Source organism: Nerophis ophidion, linkage group LG17 (genome assembly GCF_033978795.1).
Source record: "Nerophis ophidion isolate RoL-2023_Sa linkage group LG17, RoL_Noph_v1.0, whole genome shotgun sequence".
In the NCBI taxonomy this organism is placed as follows: domain Eukaryota; kingdom Metazoa; phylum Chordata; class Actinopteri; order Syngnathiformes; family Syngnathidae; genus Nerophis; species Nerophis ophidion.
In genome coordinates this window covers 4,512,132-4,538,369 of record NC_084627.1, presented here as the reverse complement: position 1 = coordinate 4,538,369, position 26,238 = coordinate 4,512,132, and the positions used below count along the sequence as shown (strand labels likewise).

The 26,238-nt window shown below is 36.2% G+C and overlaps 2 protein-coding genes across 4 annotated transcripts in view; one reads left to right on the top strand and one right to left on the bottom strand.

Annotated features, from left to right (window-relative positions):
* Window positions 1-6,546, top strand: part of rnf34b (ring finger protein 34b) — a 45,026-nt gene extending 38,480 nt beyond the window's left edge. The window contains exons 4-8 of the mRNA XM_061875791.1: window positions 952-1,014; window positions 1,097-1,298; window positions 1,384-1,407; window positions 5,126-5,167; window positions 5,264-6,546. Coding sequence (XP_061731775.1) covers window positions 952-1,014; window positions 1,097-1,298; window positions 1,384-1,407; window positions 5,126-5,167; window positions 5,264-5,448 — 516 coding nt within the window. The 3' untranslated portion in view covers window positions 5,449-6,546. The remainder of the gene's footprint in view (window positions 1-951; window positions 1,015-1,096; window positions 1,299-1,383; window positions 1,408-5,125; window positions 5,168-5,263) is intronic.
* Window positions 6,547-11,644: 5,098 nt separating this feature from the next.
* Window positions 11,645-26,238, bottom strand: part of kdm2bb (lysine (K)-specific demethylase 2Bb) — a 56,907-nt gene continuing 42,313 nt past the window's right edge. For all 3 annotated transcript variants that reach the window (XM_061875787.1, XM_061875788.1, XM_061875790.1), the window contains 5 exons: window positions 23,632-24,506; window positions 23,397-23,560; window positions 21,334-21,495; window positions 18,618-18,836; window positions 11,645-13,525 (listed from right to left, as the gene is read on the bottom strand). In XM_061875787.1, the coding sequence (XP_061731771.1) occupies window positions 13,338-13,525; window positions 18,618-18,836; window positions 21,334-21,495; window positions 23,397-23,560; window positions 23,632-24,506 (1,608 nt within the window). In that variant the 3' untranslated portion in view covers window positions 11,645-13,337. The remainder of the gene's footprint in view (window positions 13,526-18,617; window positions 18,837-21,333; window positions 21,496-23,396; window positions 23,561-23,631; window positions 24,507-26,238) is intronic.

Genomic DNA, 26,238 nt, shown 5'->3' with positions numbered 1-26,238 from the left:
TAATGTTATTTTTATTCTTCTCATCATTAACTGATCTTAGACACTATTTAAGGAAAATATTTTTAATTTTTTTAAATTTGCACAATTATAGTGGCACCAGATTTTTTTGATAAATATTTAAATGTTTTATTATTATTATCATTATTAATTTTTCATTGTTCATGAAACTTTGACACAATTTGAAGAAAAGTGTTTTACCCATTAATCCATACCAGCAATTAATGTATTATTAATTTTGTTATTAATATAAAATATAAAAAATAACCTTGGCACAATTTTCACATTTTTATTAAAATAATTTAAAATGATCTTAACACAATTTAAAAAAAAAAAAATTGTTGCTTGAATTTTTTTGTGTGAAATTTGTTATTAATATAATAATAACTATTATTATTTATTATTCCTGAAACTGAAATAATGTTATTTTTATTCTTCTCCTCATTAACTGATCTTAGACACTATTTAAGGAAAATATTTTTAATTTTTTTAAATTTGCACAATTATAGTGGCACCAGATTTTTTGGATAAATATTTAAATGTTTTATTAGTATTATTGTTATTAATTTTTCATTGTTCATGAAACTTTGACACAATTTGAAGAAAAGTGTTTTCCCCGTTAAGCCATACTCGCAATTAATGTATTATTATTTATATTATTAATGATATTATCCATATTAATATAATTACTTTAGTTAGAGAAATTTATTTTGGCTTATGTTTGTTTATATAAAATGTGTAAAAAATCCAAAAAAATATATTAAAAATCCATCTTCAAAGTTATTTTTAAAATATTTTTTTGTATTGTGTATTTTTGTAGTTTTTCACTCTTAAGAAAATGTCTGCACAGGCACAATTGATTGTATTGCAATTATTTCCAAATAGCTTTGAGGATGTCTTGAAGTGTGGATAAAAAAGTAGACAGGAAGTTTTAATGCTGATGTTGTATTGCAGGAGCAGGAAGACCCGCCCACGGCCTCCCTCCTCAATCTGGACCACACCGAACATATCATGGAAGTACGACGCCTTCCTCTTACCTCCATGACCTGGACGCTGCACACAGACCATATAAGTCTACTTCCTGTCCCGTCCCTGGCAGGTCAGCCCGGCGACGCAGAGGAGGATCCGGGCCTCGCTGTCCGACTTGGACAACGAGGACGCCATCCAGAACCTGTCGGTGCGTCAGCTGAAGGAGATCCTGGCCAGGAACTTTGTCAACTACTCGGGCTGCTGCGAGAAGTGGGAGCTGCTGGAGCGAGTGCATCGACTCTACCGGGAGAACCAGCAGAACAGGAAGTCCAGTAGGCGGCCGCTCGGATTGTGATGTCATTTTACTGCCACAAGTCATGTGTGACACGTGCTTTTTTTTTACCCCTCTTTCTCCAGTCGAAAATGTCAGCATTACTGCAGGTAAATACTTTTTGATATACTTCTTATAAAGTACTGTGCAAGCTTTCTGCAAAACCCAAAAACAGTGAAGTTGTCACGTTGTGTGAATGGTAAATAAAAACAGAATACAATGATTTCAACTTATATTCAATTGAATAGACTGCAAAGACAAAATATTTCATGTTTAAACTGCAAAACTAATATTTTTACCACTGTGTTACATGGCCTTTCCTTTTAACGACACTCCGTAAACGTTTGGGAACTGGGGGTGTATTAGTGTTATAAAAATAATTTGACTATTTTTTCTAATTACATTTATTTTATTTAAAAATATTAAGGCCACGTTAATCACTTCTATAAGGTATTTAAAATAAAAAAAGTAACGATGTATTTTTTCCCCCAAATTTTTTTTTCCCTCACAAAAATGTTTTGAAAATAATTTGACTTTTTTTTAAATTACATTTATTTTATTTAAAAATATTTGGGCAGCATTGATCACTTATATAAGGTTTTTAAAAATGTAAATAGAATATTTTTAAATACATTTATTTATTTAAAAAAATATTAGGGCCACGTTAATCACTTATATAAGGTTTTTTGGGGGGTTTTTTTTCCAAGTAAAGTTGTATTTTTTTCCCACAATTTTTTTTTCCTCACAAATATGTCATGAAAATAATTTGACTATTTTTTAAATTACATTTATTTTATTAAAAAATATTAGGCCAGCATTGATCACTTATATAAGTTTTTTAAAAGTTTAAATAGACTATTTTTTTTTATTACATTTATTTATTTAAAAAAATATTAGGGCCACATTATTGACTTATATAAGGGTTTTTTTTTGTTTTTTTCAAAATAAAGTTGTATTTTTTTTCCCCCAAATTTTTTTTTTCCTCACAAATATGTCATGAAAATAATTTGACTATTTTTTAAATTACATTTATTTTATTAAAAAATATTAGGGCAGCATTGATCACTTATATAAGGTTTTTAAAAATTTAAATAGACAATTTTTTTTAATTACATTTATTTATTTAAAAAAATATTAGGACCACATTAATCACTTATATAAGGGTTTTTTTTTTGTTTGTTTTTTTTTAAAGTAAAGTTGTTGTTTTTTCCCACAAATTTTTTGTTTCTCACAAATATGTCATGAAAATAATTTGACTATTTTTTAAATTACATTTATTTTATTTAAAAAAATTAGGGCAGCGTTGATTACTTTATTAAGGTTTTTAAAAATGTAAATAGACTATTTTTGAAATTACATTTATTTATTTAAAAAAAATATTAGGGCCACCTTAAGTAAGGTTTTTTTTTTTTTTTTTTTAAGTAAAGTTGTATTTTTTTCCTTCTCACAAATATGTCATGAAAATATTTTGATTATTTTTTTAAATTACATTTATTTTATTTAAAAATATTAGGGCAGCATTGATCACTTATATAAGGTTTTTAAAAATGTAAATAGACCATTTTTTAAATTACATTTATTTTAAAAATATTAGGGCCCGTAGTGGTTTGTGCAGCCCTTTGAGACACTAGTGATTTAGGGCTATATAAATAAACATTGATTGATTGATTGATATAAGGTTTTTAAAAATGAAGAAAAAACAAATTTAAAGTTGTATTTTTTTTCCCCACAAAATGTGTTTTTTTTTCTCACAAAAATGTTTTGAAAATAATTTGACAATTTTTTAAATTACATTTATTTTATTTAAAAATATTAGGGTGGCATTGATCACTTATATAAGGTTTTTAAAAATATGAATAATATTCACATTTTTTTTTCCGACCAAAAATTTTATGATAATAATTTGACTATTTTTTTAATTACATTTATTTAATTTAAAAAATATTACGGCCACATCAATCACTTATATAAGGTTTTTAAAAATTTAAAGAGTTAAGTTGTATTTTTTTCCCCACAAAGTTTTTTTTTTCTCACAAATGAAAATAATTTGACTATTTTTTAAATGACATTTATTTTATTAAAAAATATTAGGGCGGCATTGATCACTTATGTAAGGTTTTAAAAAATGTAAACAATATTCACATTTTTTTTTTCCTGACCAAAAATTTTATGATAATAATTTGACGATTTTTTTAATTACATTTATTTCATTTAAAAAATATTAGGGCCACATTAATCACTTATATAAGGTTTTTTAAAAATGAAAAAAAAAAACTAAAGTTTTATTTTTTCCCCACAAAATGTTTATTTTTTTTCTCACAAAAATGTTTTGAAAATAATTTGACTACTATGAAATTACATTTATTTTATTAAAAAATATTAGGGCGGCATTGATCACTTATATAAGGTTTTAAAAAATGTAAATAATATTCACTTTTTTTTTCCCGACCAAAACTTTTATGATAATAATTTGACAATTTTTTAAATTACATTTATTTAATTTAAAAAATATTCCGGCTATGTTAATCACTTGTATAAGGTTTTTAAAAATTTAAAGAGTTAAGTTTTATTTTTTTCCCCACAAAGTTGTTTTTTTTTCTCACAAATGAAAATAATTTGACTATTTTTAAATTACATTTATTTTATTTAAAAATATTAGGGTGACATTGATCACTTATACAAAGTTATTGAAAATGTAAACAATAATTTTATTTTTCTCTCACCAAAAATGTTATTGAAATATTTTTGACTATTTTTTTTAATTACACTTATTTAATTTAAAAATATTAGAGCCACTTTAATCGCTTAAATAAGTAATTGTTTTTTGGTTTTTTTTTTTTTTTTAAAGTAAAGTTGTATTTTTTTCCCACAATTTTTTTGTTTTTTTCTCACAAATATGTCATGAAAATAATTTGACTATTTTTTAAATTACATTTCTTTTATTCAAAAATATTAGGGCAGCATTGATCACTTATATAAGGTTTTTAAAAATGTAAATAAACTATTTTTTAATTACATTTATTTATTCAAAAAAATATTAGGGCCACATTAATCACTTATATAAGGGTTTTTTTTGTCTTTTTTTAAAGTAAAGTTGTATTTTTTTCCCACAAATTTTATTTTTTTCTCACCAAAAATGTTATTGAAATATTTTTGACTATTTTTTTAAATTACACTTATTTAATTTAAAAATATTAGGGCCACTTTAATCGCTTAAATAAGTTTTTTTTTTTTTTTTTTTTTTAAAGTAAAGTTGTATTTTTTCCCACAATTTTTTTGTTTTTTTCTCACAAATATTTCATGAAAATAATTTGACTATTTTTTAAATTACATTTATTTTATTTAAAAATATCAGGGCAGCAATGATCACTTATATAAGGTTTTTAAAAATGTAAATAGACAATTTTTTTAATTACATTTATTTATTTAAAAAAATATTAGAGCCACGTTAATCACTTATATAAGGTTTTTAAAAATTAAAAAATGTTTTTTTTTCTCACAAAAATGTTTTGAAAATAATTTGACAATTTTTTTTACATTTATTTTATTTAAAAATATTAGGCCGGAATAGATCACTTATATAAGGTTTTAAAAAATGTAAACAATATTTAAAAAAAATAATTCTGACCAAAAATGTTATGATAATAATTTGACCCTGGCCTAATTCGTCACGTTTCATGTGTCAGGTAAACGGCAAAAAATGGGGCCAAATTAAAGGCCTTCCTACTGCGCTGGCTTAGGGCCACATTAAGGCCACAGGCGTGATAAAGGAGTGACATTGTGACCAACGTGTCTCTAAACCCCGCCTTCTCTTCTGTGTCCCCCAAGTGGTGGCGTGTCCTCCCCCCGTGTGCCGGAGTGCAGACGCAGGTAAGAAGTTTCCTTCTCCCCCGCCTCGTGTCGTCATCCAACAACCGCCGCCATCAAGATTCCGCTTGATTTAAACGGCGTGCGTCTCGCCCGCAGACGGCGTGAAAGGCCCGCTGTCCTCCGACGACAACCTGTGTCGCATCTGCATGGACGCCGTCATCGACTGCGTGCTGCTGGAGTGCGGTCACATGGTCACCTGCACCAAGTGCGGCAAGCGCATGAACGAGTGTCCCATCTGCCGGCAGTACGTGGTGCGCGCCGTGCACGTCTTCAAGTCCTGACGCTCCGGGCAGGGCGGGACTTCTCCCCGCGCCAAAGGGGACTCGGCGGGTTGAGGGCAGGGTTCTAGAGTCAACACGGTTTACACTGTCCGTCTATTCCTTGTGTGCAATATGATCCAACAGGAGACTTACTTTGTGGGAAATACAAACTGTTCATTCTGGTGTTGGCAGAAGGTGTAAAGATGCCAAATAACACGCCTAAACACTTTTTTATCTTTACAATCTTCTTTTTTTCTTTCTCCTCACCAGCGAGCTGAGGTGTGTTTATGTTGACACCGACGACCCTCACCAGCGAGCTGAGGTGTGTTTATGTTGACACCGACCACCCTCAGTAGCAGTTTAGAATAAGGGTGCCAACATGGCTCATTTTATTTTATTAACATTTTATTTATTACATTTTTTTTTTATTTAAAAATATTAGGACGGTACTTATATATGTTTATTAAAAATGTAAACAATAATTCTATTTTGTTTCCTCACCAAAAATGTAGTGAAAATAATTTGACTTTTTTTTTTTTATTACATTTATTTAATTCAATAATATTAGGGCCACATTAATCACTTATATAAGCTTTTTAAAAATTGAAAGAGTAAAGTTGTATTTTTTCCCCCCACAAAATTTTTAATTTTATTCTTACAAAAATGTTATTTTTCTAAATTACTTTTATATAATTTAATAATATTAGGGGGCATTGATCACTTATATAAGGTTATTAAAAATGTCAACAAGATTTATATATTTTTTTCCTGGACAACAATTGGACTGTTTTTTAAATTACATTCATTTTATTTAAAAAAAATATCAGGGCCACATTAATCGCTTATATAAGCTTTTTAAAAATTAAAAGAGTAAAGTTGTATTTTTTTCCCCATTTTTTTTTTCCTCACAGAAATGTTAAGAAAATAATTTGACTATTTTTAAAAGTACATTTATTTTATTTAAAAATATTGGGACGGCACTTATATATGTTTATTAAAAATGTAAACAATAATTCTATTTTTTTTCCTCACCAAAAATGTAGTGAAAATAATTTGACTTTTGTTTTTAATGATATTTATTCAATTTAATCATATTAGGGCCACATTAATCACTTATATAAGCTTTTTAAAAAAAATTAAAGAGTAAAGTTGTATTTTTTCCACCCACAAAATTTTTAATTTTATTTTTACAAAAATGTTATTTTTCTAAATTACTTTTATATAATTTAAAAATATTAGGGGCATTGATCACTTATATAAGGTTATTAAAAATGTAAACAAGATTTATATATTTTTTTCCTGGACAACAATTGGACTATTTTTTAAATTACATTTATTTTATTTAAAAAAATATTAGGGCCACATTAATCGCTTCTATAAGCTTTTTAAAAAAATTAAAGAGTAAAGTTGTCTTTTTTCCCCACAAAATTTTAAATTTTATTCTTACAAAAATGTTATTTTTCTAAATTACTTTTATATCATTTGAAAATATTAGGGGGCATTGATCACTTATATAAGGTTATTAAAAATGTCAACAAGATTTATATATTTTTTTCCTGGACAACAATTGGACTATTTTTTAAATTACATTCATTTTATTTTAAAAAAATATTAGGGCCACGTTAATCGCTTATATAAGCTTTTTAAAAATTAAAAGAGTAAATTTGTATTTTTTTCCTCACAAAAATGTTATGAAAATAATTTGATTATTTTTAAAAGTACATTTATTTTATTTAAAAATATTGGGGCGGCAATTATATATGTTTATTAAAAATGTAAACAATAATTCTATTTTGTTTCCTCACCAAAAATGTAGTGAAAATAATTTGACTTTTTTTTTAAATGACATTTATTTAATTTAATAATATTAGGGCCACATGAATCGCTTATATAAGCTTTTTAAAAATTAAAAGAGTAAAGTTGTATTTTTTTCCCCATTTTTTTTTTCCTCACAAAAATGTTATGAAAATAATCTGACTATTTTTAAAATTACATTTATTTTATTTAAAAATATTGGGGCGGCACTTATATATGTTTATTAAAAATGTAAACAATAATTTTTTTTTTTTCCTCACCAAAAATGTAGTGAAAATAATTTAACTTTTTTTAAAAATGACATTTATTTAATTTAATAATATTAGGGCCACATTAATCACTTATATAAGCTTTTTTTAAAAAAAAAAATAATAGTAAAGTTGTATTTTTTCCCCCCACAAAATTTTAAATTTTATTCTTACAAAAATTTTATTTTTCTAAATTACTTTTATATAATTTAAAAATATTAGGGGGCATTGATCACTTATATAAAGTTATTAAAAATGTAAACAAGATTTATATATTTTTTTCCTTACCAACAATTTTTGGACAACAATTGGACTATTTTTTAAATTACATTTATTTTATTTAAAAAATATTAGGGCCACATTAATCGCTTACATAAGCTTTATAAAAATTAAAAGAGTAAAGTTGTATTTTTTTCCCCATTTTCTGTTTCCTCACAAAAATGTTAAAATAATTTGACTATTTTTAAAAGTACATTTATTTTATTTTAAAATATTGGGGCGGCACTTATATATGTTTATTAAAAATGTAAACAATGATTCTATTTTTTTTCCTCACCAAAAATGTAGTGAAAATAATTTGACTTTTTTTTTTAATGACATTTATTCAATGTAATAATATTAGGGCCACACTAATCGACTTTTTTTTTTCTTTAATCACATTAAATAAAAAAAAAAAAAAATAGGGCTGCACTGGTCACTTAAGTTAGGTTGTTAAAAAAATATAAGAATTAAGTTGTATTTTCCCCACCGCCCCACACAAAACATTACTACAATAATTTGACATTTTATTTTATTTTATTTTATTTTATTTTATTTATTACACGTTTTTTATTTATAAATGTTATTGCTGCTTTGATCACTTAAATAAGTTTGGGGAAAAATGTGAAGAAAAAATGATGTTTTTTCCCCACAAATATATTTTTATAATATTAATTGGACTTTTTTTTTTCTTTAATCACATTAAATAAAAATAAATAAAAATAGGGCTGCACTGGTCACTTAAATTATGTTGTGAAAAATTTAAAGAATTAAGTTGTATTTTTTTTCCTCCCGCACAAAACATTTTTACTATAATAATTTGACTTTTTTAATTACATTTATTAAAAAATAAAAATAAAATAGGGCTGCACTGGTCACTTAAGTTAAAAAATATAAGAAATAAGTTGTATTTTCCCCCCACCGCCCCACACAAAACATTACTACAATAATTTGACTTTTTATTTAATTTTATTTATTACACGTTTTTTATTTATAAATATTTTTGCTGCAATGATCACTTAAATAAGTTTGGGGGAAAATGTGAAGAATAAAATTGTGTTTTTTCCCCACAAAAAATATTACAATAATTATTCGTAAATATTCTCCAAAAATTTATATATTTTTAATGACTTTTTAACGCACTTATTTTCTTGCGAATATTCCCACGCTGCCCTTTTAGCCGTGTTATTTTCTCTTTTCAATGTGGCCTTAAATTTGATTTAAATTCTCCCAAAAAAGAAACTCTTCAAATTAGAATATTCAAAATGTTATGATGTTGGACAATTTATCCTAAAAACATTATTTCGCATAGAGCGTGTTGGACCGTGAAACTTTAGCTGTGATCTACGGTTATCGGCACAATATCAACTACTAAGCGTTGCTCCGTATTATGATTCTGATGATATATTGGTCGTGAATCCATTTTTGTATGAGTCGTACCCTTATTTTAAATTGTTCTAGCGTCCTTTCATTTAGGAAGAGTCAAGTCAGAAAAAAAGTTCCAAGCAATAGCATTAGAGTTATGCAAAGAAAGCAACCTCATCCACTTTAACCATACAAATAATGTGTGTACCAAATGTAAGTGTATTATTGCATAGATAGCTTCTATTGTTCATGAAATAAATGTCTATTTTTCCATGCACTATAGCAGGGAGGTTTATCAACAGAATGTATTGCTGACTTTGTTTTTTTTCCCCCCTTTCATTTCGACATTCAGTATCTTCAAAGTCTGTTTTATTTCATTAAATTGTTCATTTGACTGCTGCAGTTTCACAATGAAAGATGTCATTCACGGGCAGCTACACTTTTAGCAAATCATGAGCACTCATAGTCCTGGATCTTTATATTTTGGAATGTCGGGCCTTTTTATTTTGGTAAACAAACAAACAAACAAAAAAAAGATTTATTAGAGTCAATAAAATTCAGTACAACAAAAGTAATTCTCTTCTTTTTTTTACAGTAGACATGTGAGGTTTGGACAATACAAAATAAGAGTCTCATGTGGTGGTGTCAAAAATAGAACTATTATTAGAAGATTGTGTACAAGTTGTACCTTTCAAACAGACATGTTCCATTACTTAACTGCAGAGAGGACCAGGCATCTTTGAGGGTTTAAATGTGTTCATAATAACATTGGAAATAACCCCAAAAAAAATAAACATCCATAAAAAAGTGCATCAAACTGTCTCTTTTTGTCGATATTAGTCTTTTCACTTTGAACTGACAAAAAAAATGACACATATTTGCAGGTTCTTACAACGGCACAAACATTTTTTGAATAAAAAACAAAAAAATACTCAATAGTAAAATAAAATAAAAAAATACAAAATTATAAATGTTAATAACATAATATTCACTCATCCTATTTAAAAAAAAAAGCTTTGTTTTGCAGGTTTTTAGGGCAAAAAAAAATTGAAATAAAATAAAAAACAATAGTAAAATAAAAAATAAACTACAAAATTGTAAATATTAATAAAATAATATTCACTCATCCTATTAAAAAAATGTTTTGCAGGTTCTTAAATAAAGAAAAAAATAGAAATTAAAAACAAAAATACCCAATACTTAATACGAATTTTTTTTTAACATAAAATACTAAATTGTAAATATTAATAAAATAATATCCACTCATCCTATTTAAAAAAAAAAAAAAGGTTTTGTTTTGCAGGTTCTTACAACGGCACAAACATTTTTTAAATAAAAAACAAAAAATACTCAATAGTAAAATACAAAATTGTAAATATTAATATAATATTCACTCATCCTATTTAAAAAAAAAAGTTTTGTTTTGCAGGTTTTTATGGCAGAAAAAAATTGAAATAAAATAAAAAACTCAATAACAGTAAAATAAAAAAATAAACTACAAAATTGTAAATATTAATAAAATAATATTCACTCATCCTATTAAAAATATTAATTGTTTTGCAGGTTCTTCCAGTGAAACAAGATTGGTATTTAAATAAAGAAAAAAATAGAAATTAAAAACAAAAATACTCAATACTTAATACGACTTTTTTTACATAAAATACTACATTGTAAATATTAATAAAATAATATCCACTCATCCTATTTAAAAAAAAAAAAAGTTTTGTTTTGCAGGTTCTTACAACGGCAGAAAAAAATTGAAAAAAAAACTTAATACTTAATAGTAAAATAAAAAAATAAAAAATTGTAAATATTAATAAAATAATATTCACTCATCCTATTAAAAAAAATGTTTTGCAGGTTCTTCCAGTGAAACAAGATTGGTATTAAATAAATAAAAAAATAGAAATTAAAAACAAAAATACTCAATACTTAATACGAATTTTTTTAACATAAAATACTAAATTGTAAATATTAATAAAATAATATCCACTCATCCTATTTAAAAAAAAAAAAGTTTTGTTTTGCAGGTTCTTACGGCAGAAAAAAAATACTTAATACTTAATAGTAAAATAAAAAAATAAAAAATACAAAATTGTAAATATTAAAAAAATAATATTCACTCATCGTATTTAAAAAAAAAAAATTGTTTTGCAGGTTCTTCCAGTGAAACAAGATTGGTATTTAAATAACGAAAAAAATTTAAATTAAAAACAAAAATACTCAATACTTAATACGAAAAAATGTTAAATAAAATACAAAATTGTAAATATTAATAAAATAATATTCACTCATCCTAACTTTATAAAAAAAATGTTTTGTTTTGCAGGTTCTTCCAGTGAAACAAGATTGGTATTTAAATAAAAATATATTTAATGGTAAATATGGAAATAAAATTAAAAATATTCTAAAAATGAGCGTACAAAAAGTGCATTGAACAGTTTTTACCTTGTATTTTGTGAATATTAATTCAAATAAATCCCCTCTTCGTTGAAAAATGTGTGTTTAATGTGATGCAAAAAAAGGCACAAGACAAAAATATAATTTTATTTAAAAAAACAACAACTTGAGAGTGGAATTCAAGTTGGAAAAAAAACCCCCACTAAATTAAAACAAACATCAAAAAAAGTGCATCACCCTGTTTTTAAGTCATAGTTTCTGCTTGTAAATAATAATACAACAAATATACCCTGATTGAAGGAACTTAAAAAAACAACACATTTTTAATGTGGTGCAAAAAAAAAACATTTTTTTGCAGGTTCTTCCAACGACCCTTTTTTTATGCACAAACTTTTGACAGCTGAGTGTTGAAAAGCTGCCTGCTAAGAAAAGAATGGAGGTCCTCTGACAAAGAACAAGATTGGCAAACACTTCTCAGTGCAATAAGGGGGAAAAAAACACATTTTAACCCACGCAACAGCAGGACTGCAACTGTCAAATAGATGATCTTTGATGCATGTTTTCACTTCACATTTGAGTGTTGAAAAGCTGACTGCTAAGAAAAGAATGGAGGTCCTCTGACAAAGAACAACATTGGCAAACACTTCTCAGTGCAATAAGGGGGGAAAAAGCACATTTTAACCCACGCAACAGCAGGACTGCAACTGTCAAATAGATGATCTTTGATGCATGTTTTCACTTCACATTTGAGTGTTGAAAAGCTGCCTGCTAAGAAAAGAATGGAGGTCCTCTGACAAAGAACAAGATTGGCAAACACTTCTCAGTGCAATAAGGGGGGAAAAAGCACATTTTAACCCACGCAACAGCAGGACTGCAACTGTCAAATAGATGATCTTTGATGCATGTTTTCACTTCACATTTGAGTGTTGAAAAGCTGCCTGCTAAGAAAAGAATGGAGGTCCTCTGACAAAGAACAAGATTGGCAAACACTTCTCAGTGCAATAAGGGGAAAAAAAACACATTTTAACCGACGCAACAGCAGGACTGGAACTGTCAAATAGATGATCTTTGATGCATGTTTTCACTTCACATTTGAGTGTTGAAAAGTTGCCTGCTAAGAAAAGAATGGAGGTCCTCTGACAAAGAACAAGATTGGCAAACACTTCTCAGTGCAATAAGGGGGAAAAAACCCATTTTAACCAACGCAACAGCAGGACTGCAACTGTCAAATAGATGATATTTGATGCATGTTTTCACTTCACATTTGAGTGTTGAAAAGCTGCCTGCTAAGAAAAGAATGGAGGTCCTCTGACAAAGAACAAGATTGGCAAACACTTTTCAGTGCAATAAGGGGGGGAAAAAACACATTTTAACCCACGCAACAGCAGGACTGCAACTGTCAAATAGATGATCTTTGATGCATGTTTTCACTTCACATTTGACTTGACCCGCTCTGCTCTACACCAACACATCATTCCTCAGTAAAGGTGCAAAGAAAGTACACAAAAAGTCCCAAAAAAAAGCTACCAAAAAAATAACAAAATGACAAGATTGATTATCAATATTAGAATAACATTAGAAAGGCTTTCTGATACAAAAATAGCACTCTTGCAATGCAACACTTTGCATTAGAACCGAGAAAAGTAACACAACCATGGTAGAAAATAGTCAATAAATACCTTTGAGTGCAAAAAGAGGAACAAAATAAAGTCTTCAGGGGAACATAAATGTGTTTTTTTATACATTCTGGCTCAGTAGTTGTAGAAGGAACGTCCCGCGTCCTGCGTCCTGCGTCCTGTGTCGCCCCCTGCTGGACGGCCGCTCTTAGAGAGGCCGGATCTTCTGCAGCAGTTTGTCGTCCAGCAGCTCAAACTGCACGCTGACAGACATCTCGGCCACGAAGCGCTCGCAGCCCTCCTTGCTCACCTGCTTGCAGAAGCGCAGGTCGATGTGGCGAATGTTGCCGCAGCGCTTGAAGTAGGTCAGCGCCTGGTCCGTCACCCTGTTGCACACTGACACACACGCCTGTTACACACACGCCTGTTACACACACGCCTGTTACACACCCCACTCCCATAGGAGTTGCACACTGACACACACACCTGTTACACACCTTTCCATAGGAGTTGCACACTGACACACACACCTGTTACACACCTTTCCATAGGAGTTGCACACTGACACACACACCTGTTACACACCTTTCCATAGGAGTTGCACACTGACACACACACCTGTTACACACCCCCTTTCCATAGGAGTTGCACACTGACACACACGCCTGTTACACACACGCCTGTTACACACACGCCTGTTACACACCTTTCCATAGGAGTTGCACACTGACACACACACCTGTTACACACCTTTCCATAGGAGTTGCACACTGACACACACGCCTGTTACACACCTTTCCATAGGAGTTGCACACTGACACACACACCTGTTACACATCTTTCCATAGGAGTTGCACACTGACACACACACCTGTTACACACCTTTCCATAGGAGTTGCACACTGACACACACACCTGTTACACACCCCCTTTCCATAGGAGTTGCACACTGACACACACGCCTGTTACACACACACCTGTTACAAACCTTTCCATAGGAGTTGCACACTGACACACACACCTGTTACACACACGCCTGTTACACACCTTTCCATAGGAGTTGCACACTGACACACACACCTGTTACACACCTTTCCATAGGAGTTGCACACTGACACACACGCCTGTTACACACACACCTGTTACACACCCCACTCCCATAGGAGTTGCACACTGACACACACACCTGTTACACACCTTTCCATAGGAGTTGCACACTGACACACACACCTGTTACACACCCCCTTTCCATAGGAGTTGCAGACTGACACACACACCTGTTACACACCTTTCCATAGGAGTTGCACACTGACACACACGCCTGTTACACACCTCCTTTCCATAGGAGTTGCACACTGACACACACGCCTGTTACACACCTCCTTTCCATAGGAGTTGCACACTGACACACACGCCTGTTACGCACCTCCTTTCCATAGGAGTTGCACACTGACACAAACACCTGTTACACACCCCCTTTCCATAGGAGTTGCACACTGACACACACGCCTGTTACACACCTTTCCATAGGAGTTGCACACTGACACACACGCCTGTTACACACCTCCTTTCCATAGGAGTTGCACACTGACACACACGCCTGTTACACACCTCCTTTCCATAGGAGTTGCACACTGACACAAACACCTGTTACACACCTCCTTTCCATAGGAGTTGCACACTGACACACACACCTGTTACACACCTTTCCATAGGAGTTGCACACTGACACAAACACCTGTTACACACACCCTTTCCATAGGAGTTGCACACTGACACACACACCTGTTACACACCTTTCCATAGGAGTTGCACACTGACACACACACCTGTTACACACCTCCTTTCCATAGGAGTTGCACACTGACACACACGCCTGTTACACACCCCACTCCCATATGGGAAAATTGTGTTAGATGTAAATATAAACAGAATACAATGATTAGCAAATCATTTTCAACCCATATTCAGTTGAATATGCTACAAAGACAACATATTTGATGTTCAAACTCATAAACTTTATTTTTTTTTTTGCAAATAATCATTAACTTCACAATTTGATGCCAGCAACATGTGACAAAGAAGTTGGGAAAGGTGGCAATAAATACTGATAAAGTTGAGGAATGCTCATCAAACACTTATTGGGAACATCCCACAGGTGTGTAGGCTAATTGGGAACAGGTGGGTGCCATGATTGGGTATAAAAACAGCTTCCCAAAAAATGCTCAGTCTTTGACAAGAAAGGATGGGGCGAGGTACACCCCTTTGTCCACAACTGTGTGAGCAAATAGTCAAACAGTTTAAGAACAACGTTTCTCAAAGTGCAATTGCAAGAAATTTAGGGATTTCAACATCTACGGTCCATAATATCATCAAAAGGTTCAGAGAATCTGGAGAAATCACTCCACGTAAGCGGCATGGCCGGAAACCAACATTGAATGACCGTGACCTTCGATCCCTCAGACGGCACTGTATCAAAAACTGACATCAATCTCTAAAGGATATCACCACATGGCCTCAGGAACACTTCAGAAAACCACTGTCACTAAATACAGTTTGTCGCTACATCTTTAAGTGCAAGTTAAAGCTCTACTATGCAAAGTGAAAGCCATTTATCAACAACATCCAGAAACGCCGCCGGCTTTTCTGGGCCTGAGATCATCTAAGATGGACTGATTGTTTTTGGAAACTGTGGACTAAAGAGGAAAAGAACCATCCAGACTGATCTAGGCGCAAAGTTGAAAAGCCAGCATCTGTGATGGTATGGGGGTGTATGAAAGCCCAAGGCATGGGTAACTTACACATCTGTGAAGGCACCATTACTGCTGAAAGGTACATACAGGTTTTAATGCAACATATGCTGCCGTCCAAGCAACGTTATCATGGACGCCCCTGCTTATTTCAACAAGACGATGCCAAGCCACGTGTTACAACAGCGTGGTTTCGTAGTAATAGAGTGTGGGTACTAGACTGGCCTGCATGTAGTCCATACCTGTTTCCCATTGAAAATGTCTAAAATACCACAACAGAGACCCAGGACTGTTGAACAACTTAAGCTGTACATAAAACAATAATGGGAGAGAATTCCACTTTCAAAGCTTCAAAAATTGGTCTCCTCAGTTCCCAAATGTTTACTGAGTGTTGTTAAAAGGAAAGGCCATGTAACACAGTGGTAAAAATGCCCCTGTGCCAACTTTTTTGCAATGTTTTGCTGCCATTAAATTCTAAGTTAATGATTATTTGCAAAAAAAAAACAAGTTTTCCAGATGAAACATTAAATGTCTTGTCTTTGTAGTCAATTAATTGAATATCCACTACGATCCACTATGGACTGGACTCCCACTATTATGTCAGATCCACTATGGACTGGACTCCCACTATTATGTTAGATCCACTATGGACTGGACTCTCACTATTATGTTAGATCCACTATGGACTGGACTCCCACTATTATGTTAGATCCACTATGGACTGGACTCTCACAATATTATGTTAGATCCACTATAGACAGGACTCTCACTATTATGTTAGATCCACTATGGACTGGACTCTCACTATTATGTTAGATCCACTTTGGACTGGACTCCCACTATTATGTTAGATCCACTATGGACTGGACTCTCACTATTATGTCAGATCCACTATGGACTGGACTCCCACTATTATGTTAGATCCACTATGGACTGGACTCTCACTATTATGTTAGATCCACTATGGACTGGACTCCCACTATTATGTTAGATCCACTTTGGACTGGACTCTCACACTATTATGTTAGATCCACCATGGACTGGACTCTCACTATTATGTTAGATCCACTATGGACTGGACTCTCACTATTATGTTAGATCCACTATGGACTGCACTCTCACAAAATTATGTTGGATTCACTATGGACTGCACTCTCACAAAATTATGTTGGATCCACTATGGACTGGACTCTCACTATTATGTCAGATCCACTATGGACTGGACTCCCACTATTATGTTAGATCCACTATGGACTGGACTCTCACTATTATGTTAGATCCACTATGGACTGCAGTCTCACAAAATTATGTTAGATCCACTATGGACTGGACTGTCACTATTATGTTAGATCCACTATGGACTGCACTCTCACAAAATTATGTTGGATCCACTATGGACAGGACTCTCACTATTATGTTAGATGCACTATGGACTGGACTCTCACTATTATGTTAGATCCACTATGGACTGGACTCTCACTATTATGTTAGATCCACTATGGACTGGACTCCCACTATTATGTTAGATCCACTTTGGACTGGACTCTCACACTATTATGTTAGATCCACCATGGACTGGACTCTCACTATTATGTTAGATCCACTATGGACTGGACTCTCACTATTATGTTAGATCCACTATGGACTGCACTCTCACAAAATTATGTTGGATTCACTATGGACTGCACTCTCACAAAATTATGTTGGATCCACTATGGACTGGACTCTCACTATTATGTCAGATCCACTATGGACTGGACTCCCACTATTATGTTAGATCCACTATGGACTGGACTCTCACTATTATGTTAGATCCACTATGGACTGCAGTCTCACAAAATTATGTTAGATCCACTATGGACTGGACTGTCACTATTATGTTAGATCCACTATGGACTGCACTCTCACAAAATTATGTTGGATCCACTATGGACTGGACTCTCACAATATTATGTTAGATCCACTATAGACAGGACTCTCACTATTATGTTAGATGCACTATGGACTGGACTCTCACTATTATGTTAGATCCACTATGGACTGGACTCTCACTATTATGTTAGATCCACTATGGACTGCAGTCTCACAAAATTATGTTAGATCCACTATGGACTGGACTGTCACTATTATGTTAGATCCACTATGGACTGCACTCTCACAAAATTATGTTGGATCCACTATGGACTGGACTCTCACAATATTATGTTAGATCCACTATAGACAGGACTCTCACTATTATGTTAGATCCACTATGGACTGGACTCTCTCACTATTATGTTAGATCCACGATGGACTGCACTCTCACAAAATTATGTTGGATCCACTATGGACTGGACTCTCACAATATTATGTTAGATCCACTATAGACAGGACTCTCACTATTATGTTAGATGCACTATGGACTGGACTCTCACTATTATGTTAGATCCACTATGGACTGGACTCCCACTATTATGTTAGATCCACTATGGACTGGACTCTCCCACTATTATGTTAGATCCACTATGGACTGGACTCTCACTATTATGTTAGATCCACTATGGACTGGACTCTCTCACTATTATGTTAGATCCACGATGGACTGGACTCTCCCACTATTATGTTAGATCCACTATGGACTGGACTCTCACTATTATGTTAGATCCACTATGGACTGGACTCTCACACTATTATGTTAGATCCACGATGGACTGGACTCTCACACTTCCAGTTGTCCAAACCAAGTAGGCGAAACCCACCTGATAGGTTGATGTCCGTCAGAGAGTCCCGAGTGGTTGTCCCGGCGGCGGTCAGGATGTTGACCGACTGGTCGGTGACGTGGTTGCAGTAGCTGAGGTCCAACTTGGAGAGCGAGGGCATGTGGCGGATGATGAGGCGCAGCGTGGCGTCCGTGATGTCCAAACCGGCCAGCCGGATGTCCTCCACGTGTCGCAGCTTGCTCCTGTTGTCTGACTGGCCTTTTGGGAGGATGATGCGGATTAGACCACTACAATGTATTCCATGGGACATCCTTTAAAACTGAACTTTTTGGGGGGGTATTTTGCCATTTGGGAGTAGATTTTCCCCCATGTGGCCCCCGATCTAAAATGAGTTTGACACCCCTGCTTTAACCCTTGTGCAACCCGAGGGCCCAAAACGGGCTTTACATGTGTTCCCTAAGTGATATGATTATTCAGTTTGAAGGTTAGAAATGTTGTTTTTATTGCAACGTTGTTAGAATAGAATATAAAAGTATACACACTTTTGTCTAATACCTCTTCCAGCCCTTTCATTATTACAACTGTTTTGTAATCCCGTGTGGAAAGGGGGCGTGGCCTGCAGACCTGCAGCGAAGCGGAGTGAGGGAGGAGCCGGGATGAAGGGAAGAGTTGACGGTGGAGCATGGGCGAGAGCGAGACTGAAGAAAAGACCATCCATCCATCCATCTTCTTCCGCTTATCCGATGTCGGGTCGCGGGGGCAGCAGCCTAAGCAGGGAAGCCCAGACTTCCCTCTCCCCAGCCACTTCGTCCAGCTCTTCCCGGGGGATCCCGAGGCGTTCCCAGGCCAGCCGGTAGACATAGTCTTCCCGACGTGTCCTGGGTCTTCCCCGTGGCCTCCTACCGGTTGGACGTGCCCTAAACACCTCCCTAGGGAGGCGTTCGGGTGGCATCCTGACCAGATGCCCGAACCACCTCATCTGGCTCCTCTCGATGAGAAGGAGCAGCGGCTTTACTTTGAGTTCCTCCCGGATGGCAGAGCTTCTCACCCTATCTCTAAGGGAGAGCCCCGCCACACGGCGGAGGAAACTCATTTCGGCCGCTTGTACCCGGGATCTTATCCTTTCGGTCATGACCCAAAGCTCATGACCATAGGTGAGGATGGGAACGTAGATCGACCGGTAAATTGAGAGCTTTGCCTTCCGGCTCAGCTCCTTCTTCACCACAACGGGGGGACCCTGCCCCAAGTGGAGGAGTTCAAGTACCTAGGAGTCTTGTTCACGAGTGAGGAAAGAGTGAAGAAAAGACAATTGCTGAAAAGACCAAAGACAATTTATCCAGTCTCTCCGGCGAGCTTTGTGTCAGTGGGGGTCATCCTCCCCCGCCTCCGGTGGTCCAGCCATGTTGGGCGCCAAATTGTGGAAGACTCGTGCTTCCGGGTTCTTTGGACCACCAATCACCGACATTTCAAGCTTTTCCAGTTTTACAACAATGTTTTATTTTGCAATAAATTGTCTTTGTGCTTTTCAGGAATTGTCTTTCCGTCAGTCTCCCTCTCGCTTGTGCTCCACCATCAATCCCTCTCTCCTTCCCGGCTGCGCCCTGTCGCAGATTTCGAAGCCGGTCCTGGCACACCCCGCTTTGCTGCAGGTCCGCAGGCCACGCCCCCCCCCTCCAAAGCCCGCTATACCTTTTCCAGTGAAACCAAACAACTCTCATTCCTGCCGGTTTCAAAAAGTTAAATGTATAACTTTTTAAAACGCCGCTGTGTACACGGACGTAGGGAGAAGTACAAAGCGCCAATAAACCTTAAAGGCACTGACTTCGCGTGCCGGCCCAATCACATAATATCTACGGCTTTTCACACACACAAGTGAATACAATGCATACTTGGTCAACAGCCATACATGTCACAGTGAGGGTGGCCGTATAAACAACTTTAACACTGTTACAAATATGCGCCACACTGTGAATCCACACCAAACAAGAATGACAAACACATTTCGGGAGAACATCCACACCGTAACACAACAGAACAAATACCCAGAACCCCACCGACCACCACCTCAACCCCGCCCACCATCACCTCCTCATGCTCTCTCAGTGAGCGCATGTCCCAAATTCCAAGCTGCTGTTTTGAGGCATGTTTAAAAAAATAATGCATAGATATGGCAGTGCCATGTTGGCATTTTTTTTCAATAACTTGAGTTGATTTATTTTGAAAAACCTTGTTACATTGTTTAATGCATCCAGCAGGGCATCACAATAAAATTAGGCATAATTAATGTGTTGATTCCATGACTGTATATATAGGTATGGGTTGATATCGGAATCGGTAATTAAGAGTTGGACAATATCGGAACATCGGATATCGGCAAAAAAGCCATTATCGGACATCTCTAAAATAGATAGATCTAAATTTCGAATGTTGAAACCCCGAAAGGGATAAGCGGTAGAAAATTGATGGACGGATGGGAAGTGAAAAAAAAAAAAAATTGCGAGCGTCTCTTGGATCCTAAGAGTAAATATGTGTAGTCAATTTGAAGCTGGCATAAAAGGTTAAAAGGAAATGCCGTCTGATGTTTATCAATGTCTGCGATGAGGTGGCGACTTGTCCAGGGTGTACACCGCCTTCCGCCCGAATGCAGCTGAGAGAGGCTTCAGTAACCCCCGTAACCCCGAAAGGGACAAGCGGTAGAAAATGGATGTTTATCAATGATGGAGGCAGCTTTAATACCACACTAGCTGGCTCCTACCTGGCCTGTTGTCAGTCGGCGGTGACAGAATGTCCCTCATCTGGGCGTCTTTCAGTCCCTCCACCCACTGGACGTCAAGAATTCTCAGGAGAGGACAGCTGGAGGTGCAAAGAGCGGAGACGGCCACCCACGAGCAGCCGGACAACTGGAGCACTCGCAAACCTGCGGCGGAGAAGACGCACTGATGACCTCCTGACTGATGTTTTACAAACCCCATTTCCATATGAGTTGGGAAATTGTGTTAGATATAAATATAAACAGAATACAATGATTTGCAAATCCTTTTCAACCCATATTCAGTTGAATGCACTACAAAGACAAAATATTTGAAGTTCAAACTCATAAACTTTTTTTTTTTTTTCAAATAATAATTAACTTAGAATTCCATGGCTGCAACACGTGCAAAAGTAGTTGGGAAAGGGCATGTTCACTACTGTGTTACATCACCTTTTTCTTTAACAACACTCGAAAAACGTTTGGGAACTGATGAAACTAATTGTTGAAGCTTTGAAAGTGGAATTCTTTCCCATTCTTGTTTTATGCAGAGCTTCAGTCGTTCAACAGTCGCTTCAGAATGCGCCACACATTTTCGATGGGAGACAGGTCTGGACTGCAGGCGGGCCAGGAAAGTAACCGCACCCTTTTTTTTACGAAGCCACGCTGTTGTAAAACGTGCTGAATGTGGCTTGGCATTGTCTTGCTGAAATAAGCAGAGGCGTCCATGAAATAGACGGCGCTTAGATGGCAACATACGTTGTTCCAAAACCTGTATGTACTTTTCAGCATTAGTGGTGCCTTCACGGATGTGTAAGTTACCCATGCCTTGGGCACTAATGCACCCCCATACCATCACAGATGCTGGCTTTTGAACTTTGCGTTGATAACAGTCTGGATGGTTCGGTTCCCCTTTAGTCCAGATGATACGCTGTCGAATATTTGCAAAAACAATTTGAGTTGTGGACTCGTCAGACCACAGAACACTTTTCCACTTTGCATCAGTCCATCTTAGATGATCTCGGGCCCAGAGAAGCTGGCGGTGTTTCTGGATGTTGTTGATAGATGGCTTTCGCTTTGCATAGTAGATCTTTAACTTGCACTTACAGATGTAGCGACCAACTGTATTTAGTGACAGTGGTTTTCTGAAGTCTTCCTGAGCCCACGGTATAGCTCGGTTGGTAGAGCTGCCGTGCCAGCAACTTGAGGGTTGCAGGTTCGATCCCCGCTTACACCATCCCAGTCACTGCCGTTGTGTCCTTGGGCAAGACACTTTACCCACCTGCTCCCAGTGCCACCCACACTGGTTTAAATGTAACTTAGATATTGGGTTTCACTATGTAAAGCACTTTGAGTCACTAGAGAAAAAATGCTATATAAATATAATTCACTTCAAATGTGGTGATATCCTTTAGAGATTGATGTCTGTTTTTGATAAAGTGCTGTCTGAGGGATCGAAGGTCACGGTCATTCAATGTTGGTTTCCAGCCATGCCGCTTACGTGGAGTGATTGCTTCAGATTCTCTGAACCTTTTGATGATATTATGGACCGTAGATGTTGAAATCCCTAAATTTCTTGCAATTGCACTTTGCGAAAGGTTGTTCTTAAACTGTTTGACTATTTGCTCACGCAGTTGTGGACAAAGGGGTGTACCTCGCCCCATCCTTTCTTGTGAAAGACTGAGCATTTTTTGGGAAGCTGTTTTTATACCCAATCATGGCACCCACCTGTTCTCAATTAGCCTGCACACCTGTGAGTGTTGGATGAGCATTCCTAAACTTTATCAGTATTTATTGCCACCTTTCCCAACTTCTTTGTCACGTGTTGCTGGCATCAAATTCTAAAGTTAATGATTATTTGCAAAAAAAAAAAAAAGTTTATCAGTTTGATCATCAAATATGTTGTCTTTGTAGCATATTCAACTGAATATGGGTAGAAAATGATTTGCAAATCATTGTATTCTGTTTATATTTACATCTAACACAATTTCCCAACTCATATAGAAACGGGGTTTTTTACGTCCCGTGCACCGCTCGGCATTGTTTATAAAAAAAGCCACAGCGTGTACCAGGGAGTCTGTTGATGAGCCAGCTGAGTTGCTTCTTAGAGATGTTGGTCCAGCTCAGGTCCAAAGCCACCGGCTGCCTCCGAATGATCCCGCTCAGCATGAGCGGCGTGATGGACTTGCAGCGGTTCAGGTTGATGTGCTTCCACAGCCTCTTGTCGCAGCACCTGGACACACAAGAAAGACCTTCAGCGGGCGGGGGGGGGGGGCCACCTTGTCGTCCCATGATGCAACTCACCATCTGTTCCAGGTCCTGCACACGCGCATGCACACGCAGAGGTCTCGGTGCTCCAGGTGGCCGAACACAAACATCCAGGTCTCGCGTTGCATCACGTGCTCCTCGCCGTCGCCCAGAGGCAGCCTGTCCGGGGGCGGGCTGATGGGAGGCGGGCGGATGACGTGGCGCTCCATTTGTACGCATTTGGGCGGGGAGCGGCAGGGGAGCGGACGCGGCGGCATGGGCGCGGCGCGGTTGGAGCTGAGCGGCGAGTGGCGGCGCGGCGTCCCGTTCTGCTCCCGCCCGCTGTGTCTCAGCCAGCCGCCCAGGTCGCTGCTGCCGTTGTTGAGCGGCCATCTTGGATTCGCCACCGCTACGTCGTTCTCGGGCTCCACCTTGACCGGCCTGTGGTTGTGATTGGACAGGAACTCCTCCGTCTTCTGTTCTGGTCTTCTGTTCTGATTGGTCCCGCCTTCCTTTGCTTTGTGCGTCCTCCGATTGGCCGGCTCATGATCGTCTGTCCTGTTGTTGACGCCGTCCTCTGTCTTGTCTCTGTTGGCGGGGCGTCTGCGTTGATGGCAAACTTTCACCTGAGGACTGACGTCCCCCGGCTCGCCGCTGGGTCCGGCTCCGTGGTCGCCCTCCTTGCCTGGCGACGTTCTCCTCAGGGGACTCCTGAGGACTTTGCCTTTATCCTCTGTCCTGCCCACATCATAATCTTCCTCCTCATCTTCCTTTCGGCCGTCGCATTCCTTTTTCTCTTTGAAATGGAGCGCGTGCAAAGAGAACCGGTCTTCCTGGCGGGACTCCTGGATGTCTTCGTACCCGCCGAGGTCGTTCTCCGTCTTGATGTGTCTCAGCACCTTCGCCGTCAGAGGATCGTCCGGTTTTGAGAGCTTTTTTTTCGCAAAAAAAAGAAATAAAATTGAGTAAATAGACCAGTGATTCTCAAACTGGGGTACGACCAAAAAATAACTTGATTAAAAACCTCTAAAGCAGGGGCGCTCACACTTTTTCTGCAGGTGAGCTACTTTTCAATTGACCAAGTCGAGGAGAGCTACCTCATTCCTATTTATGATTTATATTTATTTATTTATGAAAGAGACATTTTTGTTAACAAGTTAATGGTGTTTAATGATAATACAAGCATGTTTAACACACATAGATTCCTTTCTTTCATGAAGACAAGAATATAAGTTGGTGTATTACCTGATTCTGATGACTTGCATTGATTGGAATTAGACAGTGGTGCTGATAACGTCCGCATTTTCAAATGGAGGAAAAAAAAAAGTCCTCCTTTCTGTCCAATACCACATGAAAGTGGTTGGATTTGGCATCTCATTTGTCCAACTTGCATACTGGTTTTTAAACACTTTGTTATGAGAGTAGCATATGTGTGTGGCCCTTTAATGTCTGGCAGCAGGTGAGTGACGTCAGTGAGTGTGCGGGTGGGCAAGCAAGTGAGAAAGCGGTCGCTGAGGGCGGGGGAGAAATACATTGGCATCAAACTCCGTAGCTTGCTAGCTTGTGCACGCTAGCTTTCTGAGACTCTTATTTTGTTAGCACAGGCAGGATGAAACAGGTCTTTTATGGTGAAGACAGGAACCGTGCAGTCGGTCTTTAGAGTTTTGACAGTAGGTACGGAGTCTCTAGAAATAAAATGTGTTTCTCTGCGTCCGCCCTGTTAGTGATTTTTTTCTTAAATATGAGCTCGCAGCAGCCAGCGTCATCTCACAAGATCCTCGGGTGCCGAGAATGTCAAACAACTGACGAAAGTGAAGTCTTGGTATGATTGATGATTGCTCATTTTTATGTCTATTTTTTAATGCCTGGCTTGAGATCGACTGACACACCCTCCGAGATCGACCAGTCGATCGCGATCGACGTAATGGGCACCCCTGCTCTAAAGCATAGGTCACCAACCTTTTTGAAACCAAGAGCTACATCTTGGGTACTGATTAATGCGAAGGGCTACCAGTTTGATACACGCTTAAATAAATTGCCAGAAATAGCTAATTTGCTCAATTTACCTTTAATAAATACATATATATATATATATATATATATATATATGTATATACATATATATATATATACATATATATGTATATATACATATACGTATTCGTCTTGCTCCAAACACGACGAGTTGAGTTTATACCAAAATTGGTACATGGATGATACAGCAGAGGATTGGGAGAATGTCATGTGGTCAGATGAAACCAAAATAGAACTTTTTGGCATAAACTCAACTCGTCGTGTTTGGAGGAAGAAGAATACTGAATTGCATCCCAAGAACACCATACCTACTGTGAAGCATGGGGGTGGAAACATCATGCTTTGGGGCTGTTTTTCTGCTAAGGGGACAGGACGATTGATCCGTGTTAAGGAAAGAATGAATGGGGCCATGCATCGTGAGATTTTGAGCCAAAACCTCCTTCCACCAGTGAGAGCTTTGAATGGTTGACCAAATACTTATTTGCCACCATAATTTACAAATAAATTATTTAAAATTCCTACAATGTGAATTCTTGGATTTTTTTTTCACATTCTGTCTCTCACAGTTGAAGTGTACCTATGATGAAAATTACAGACCTCTGTCATCATTTTAAGAGGGAGAACTTGCAC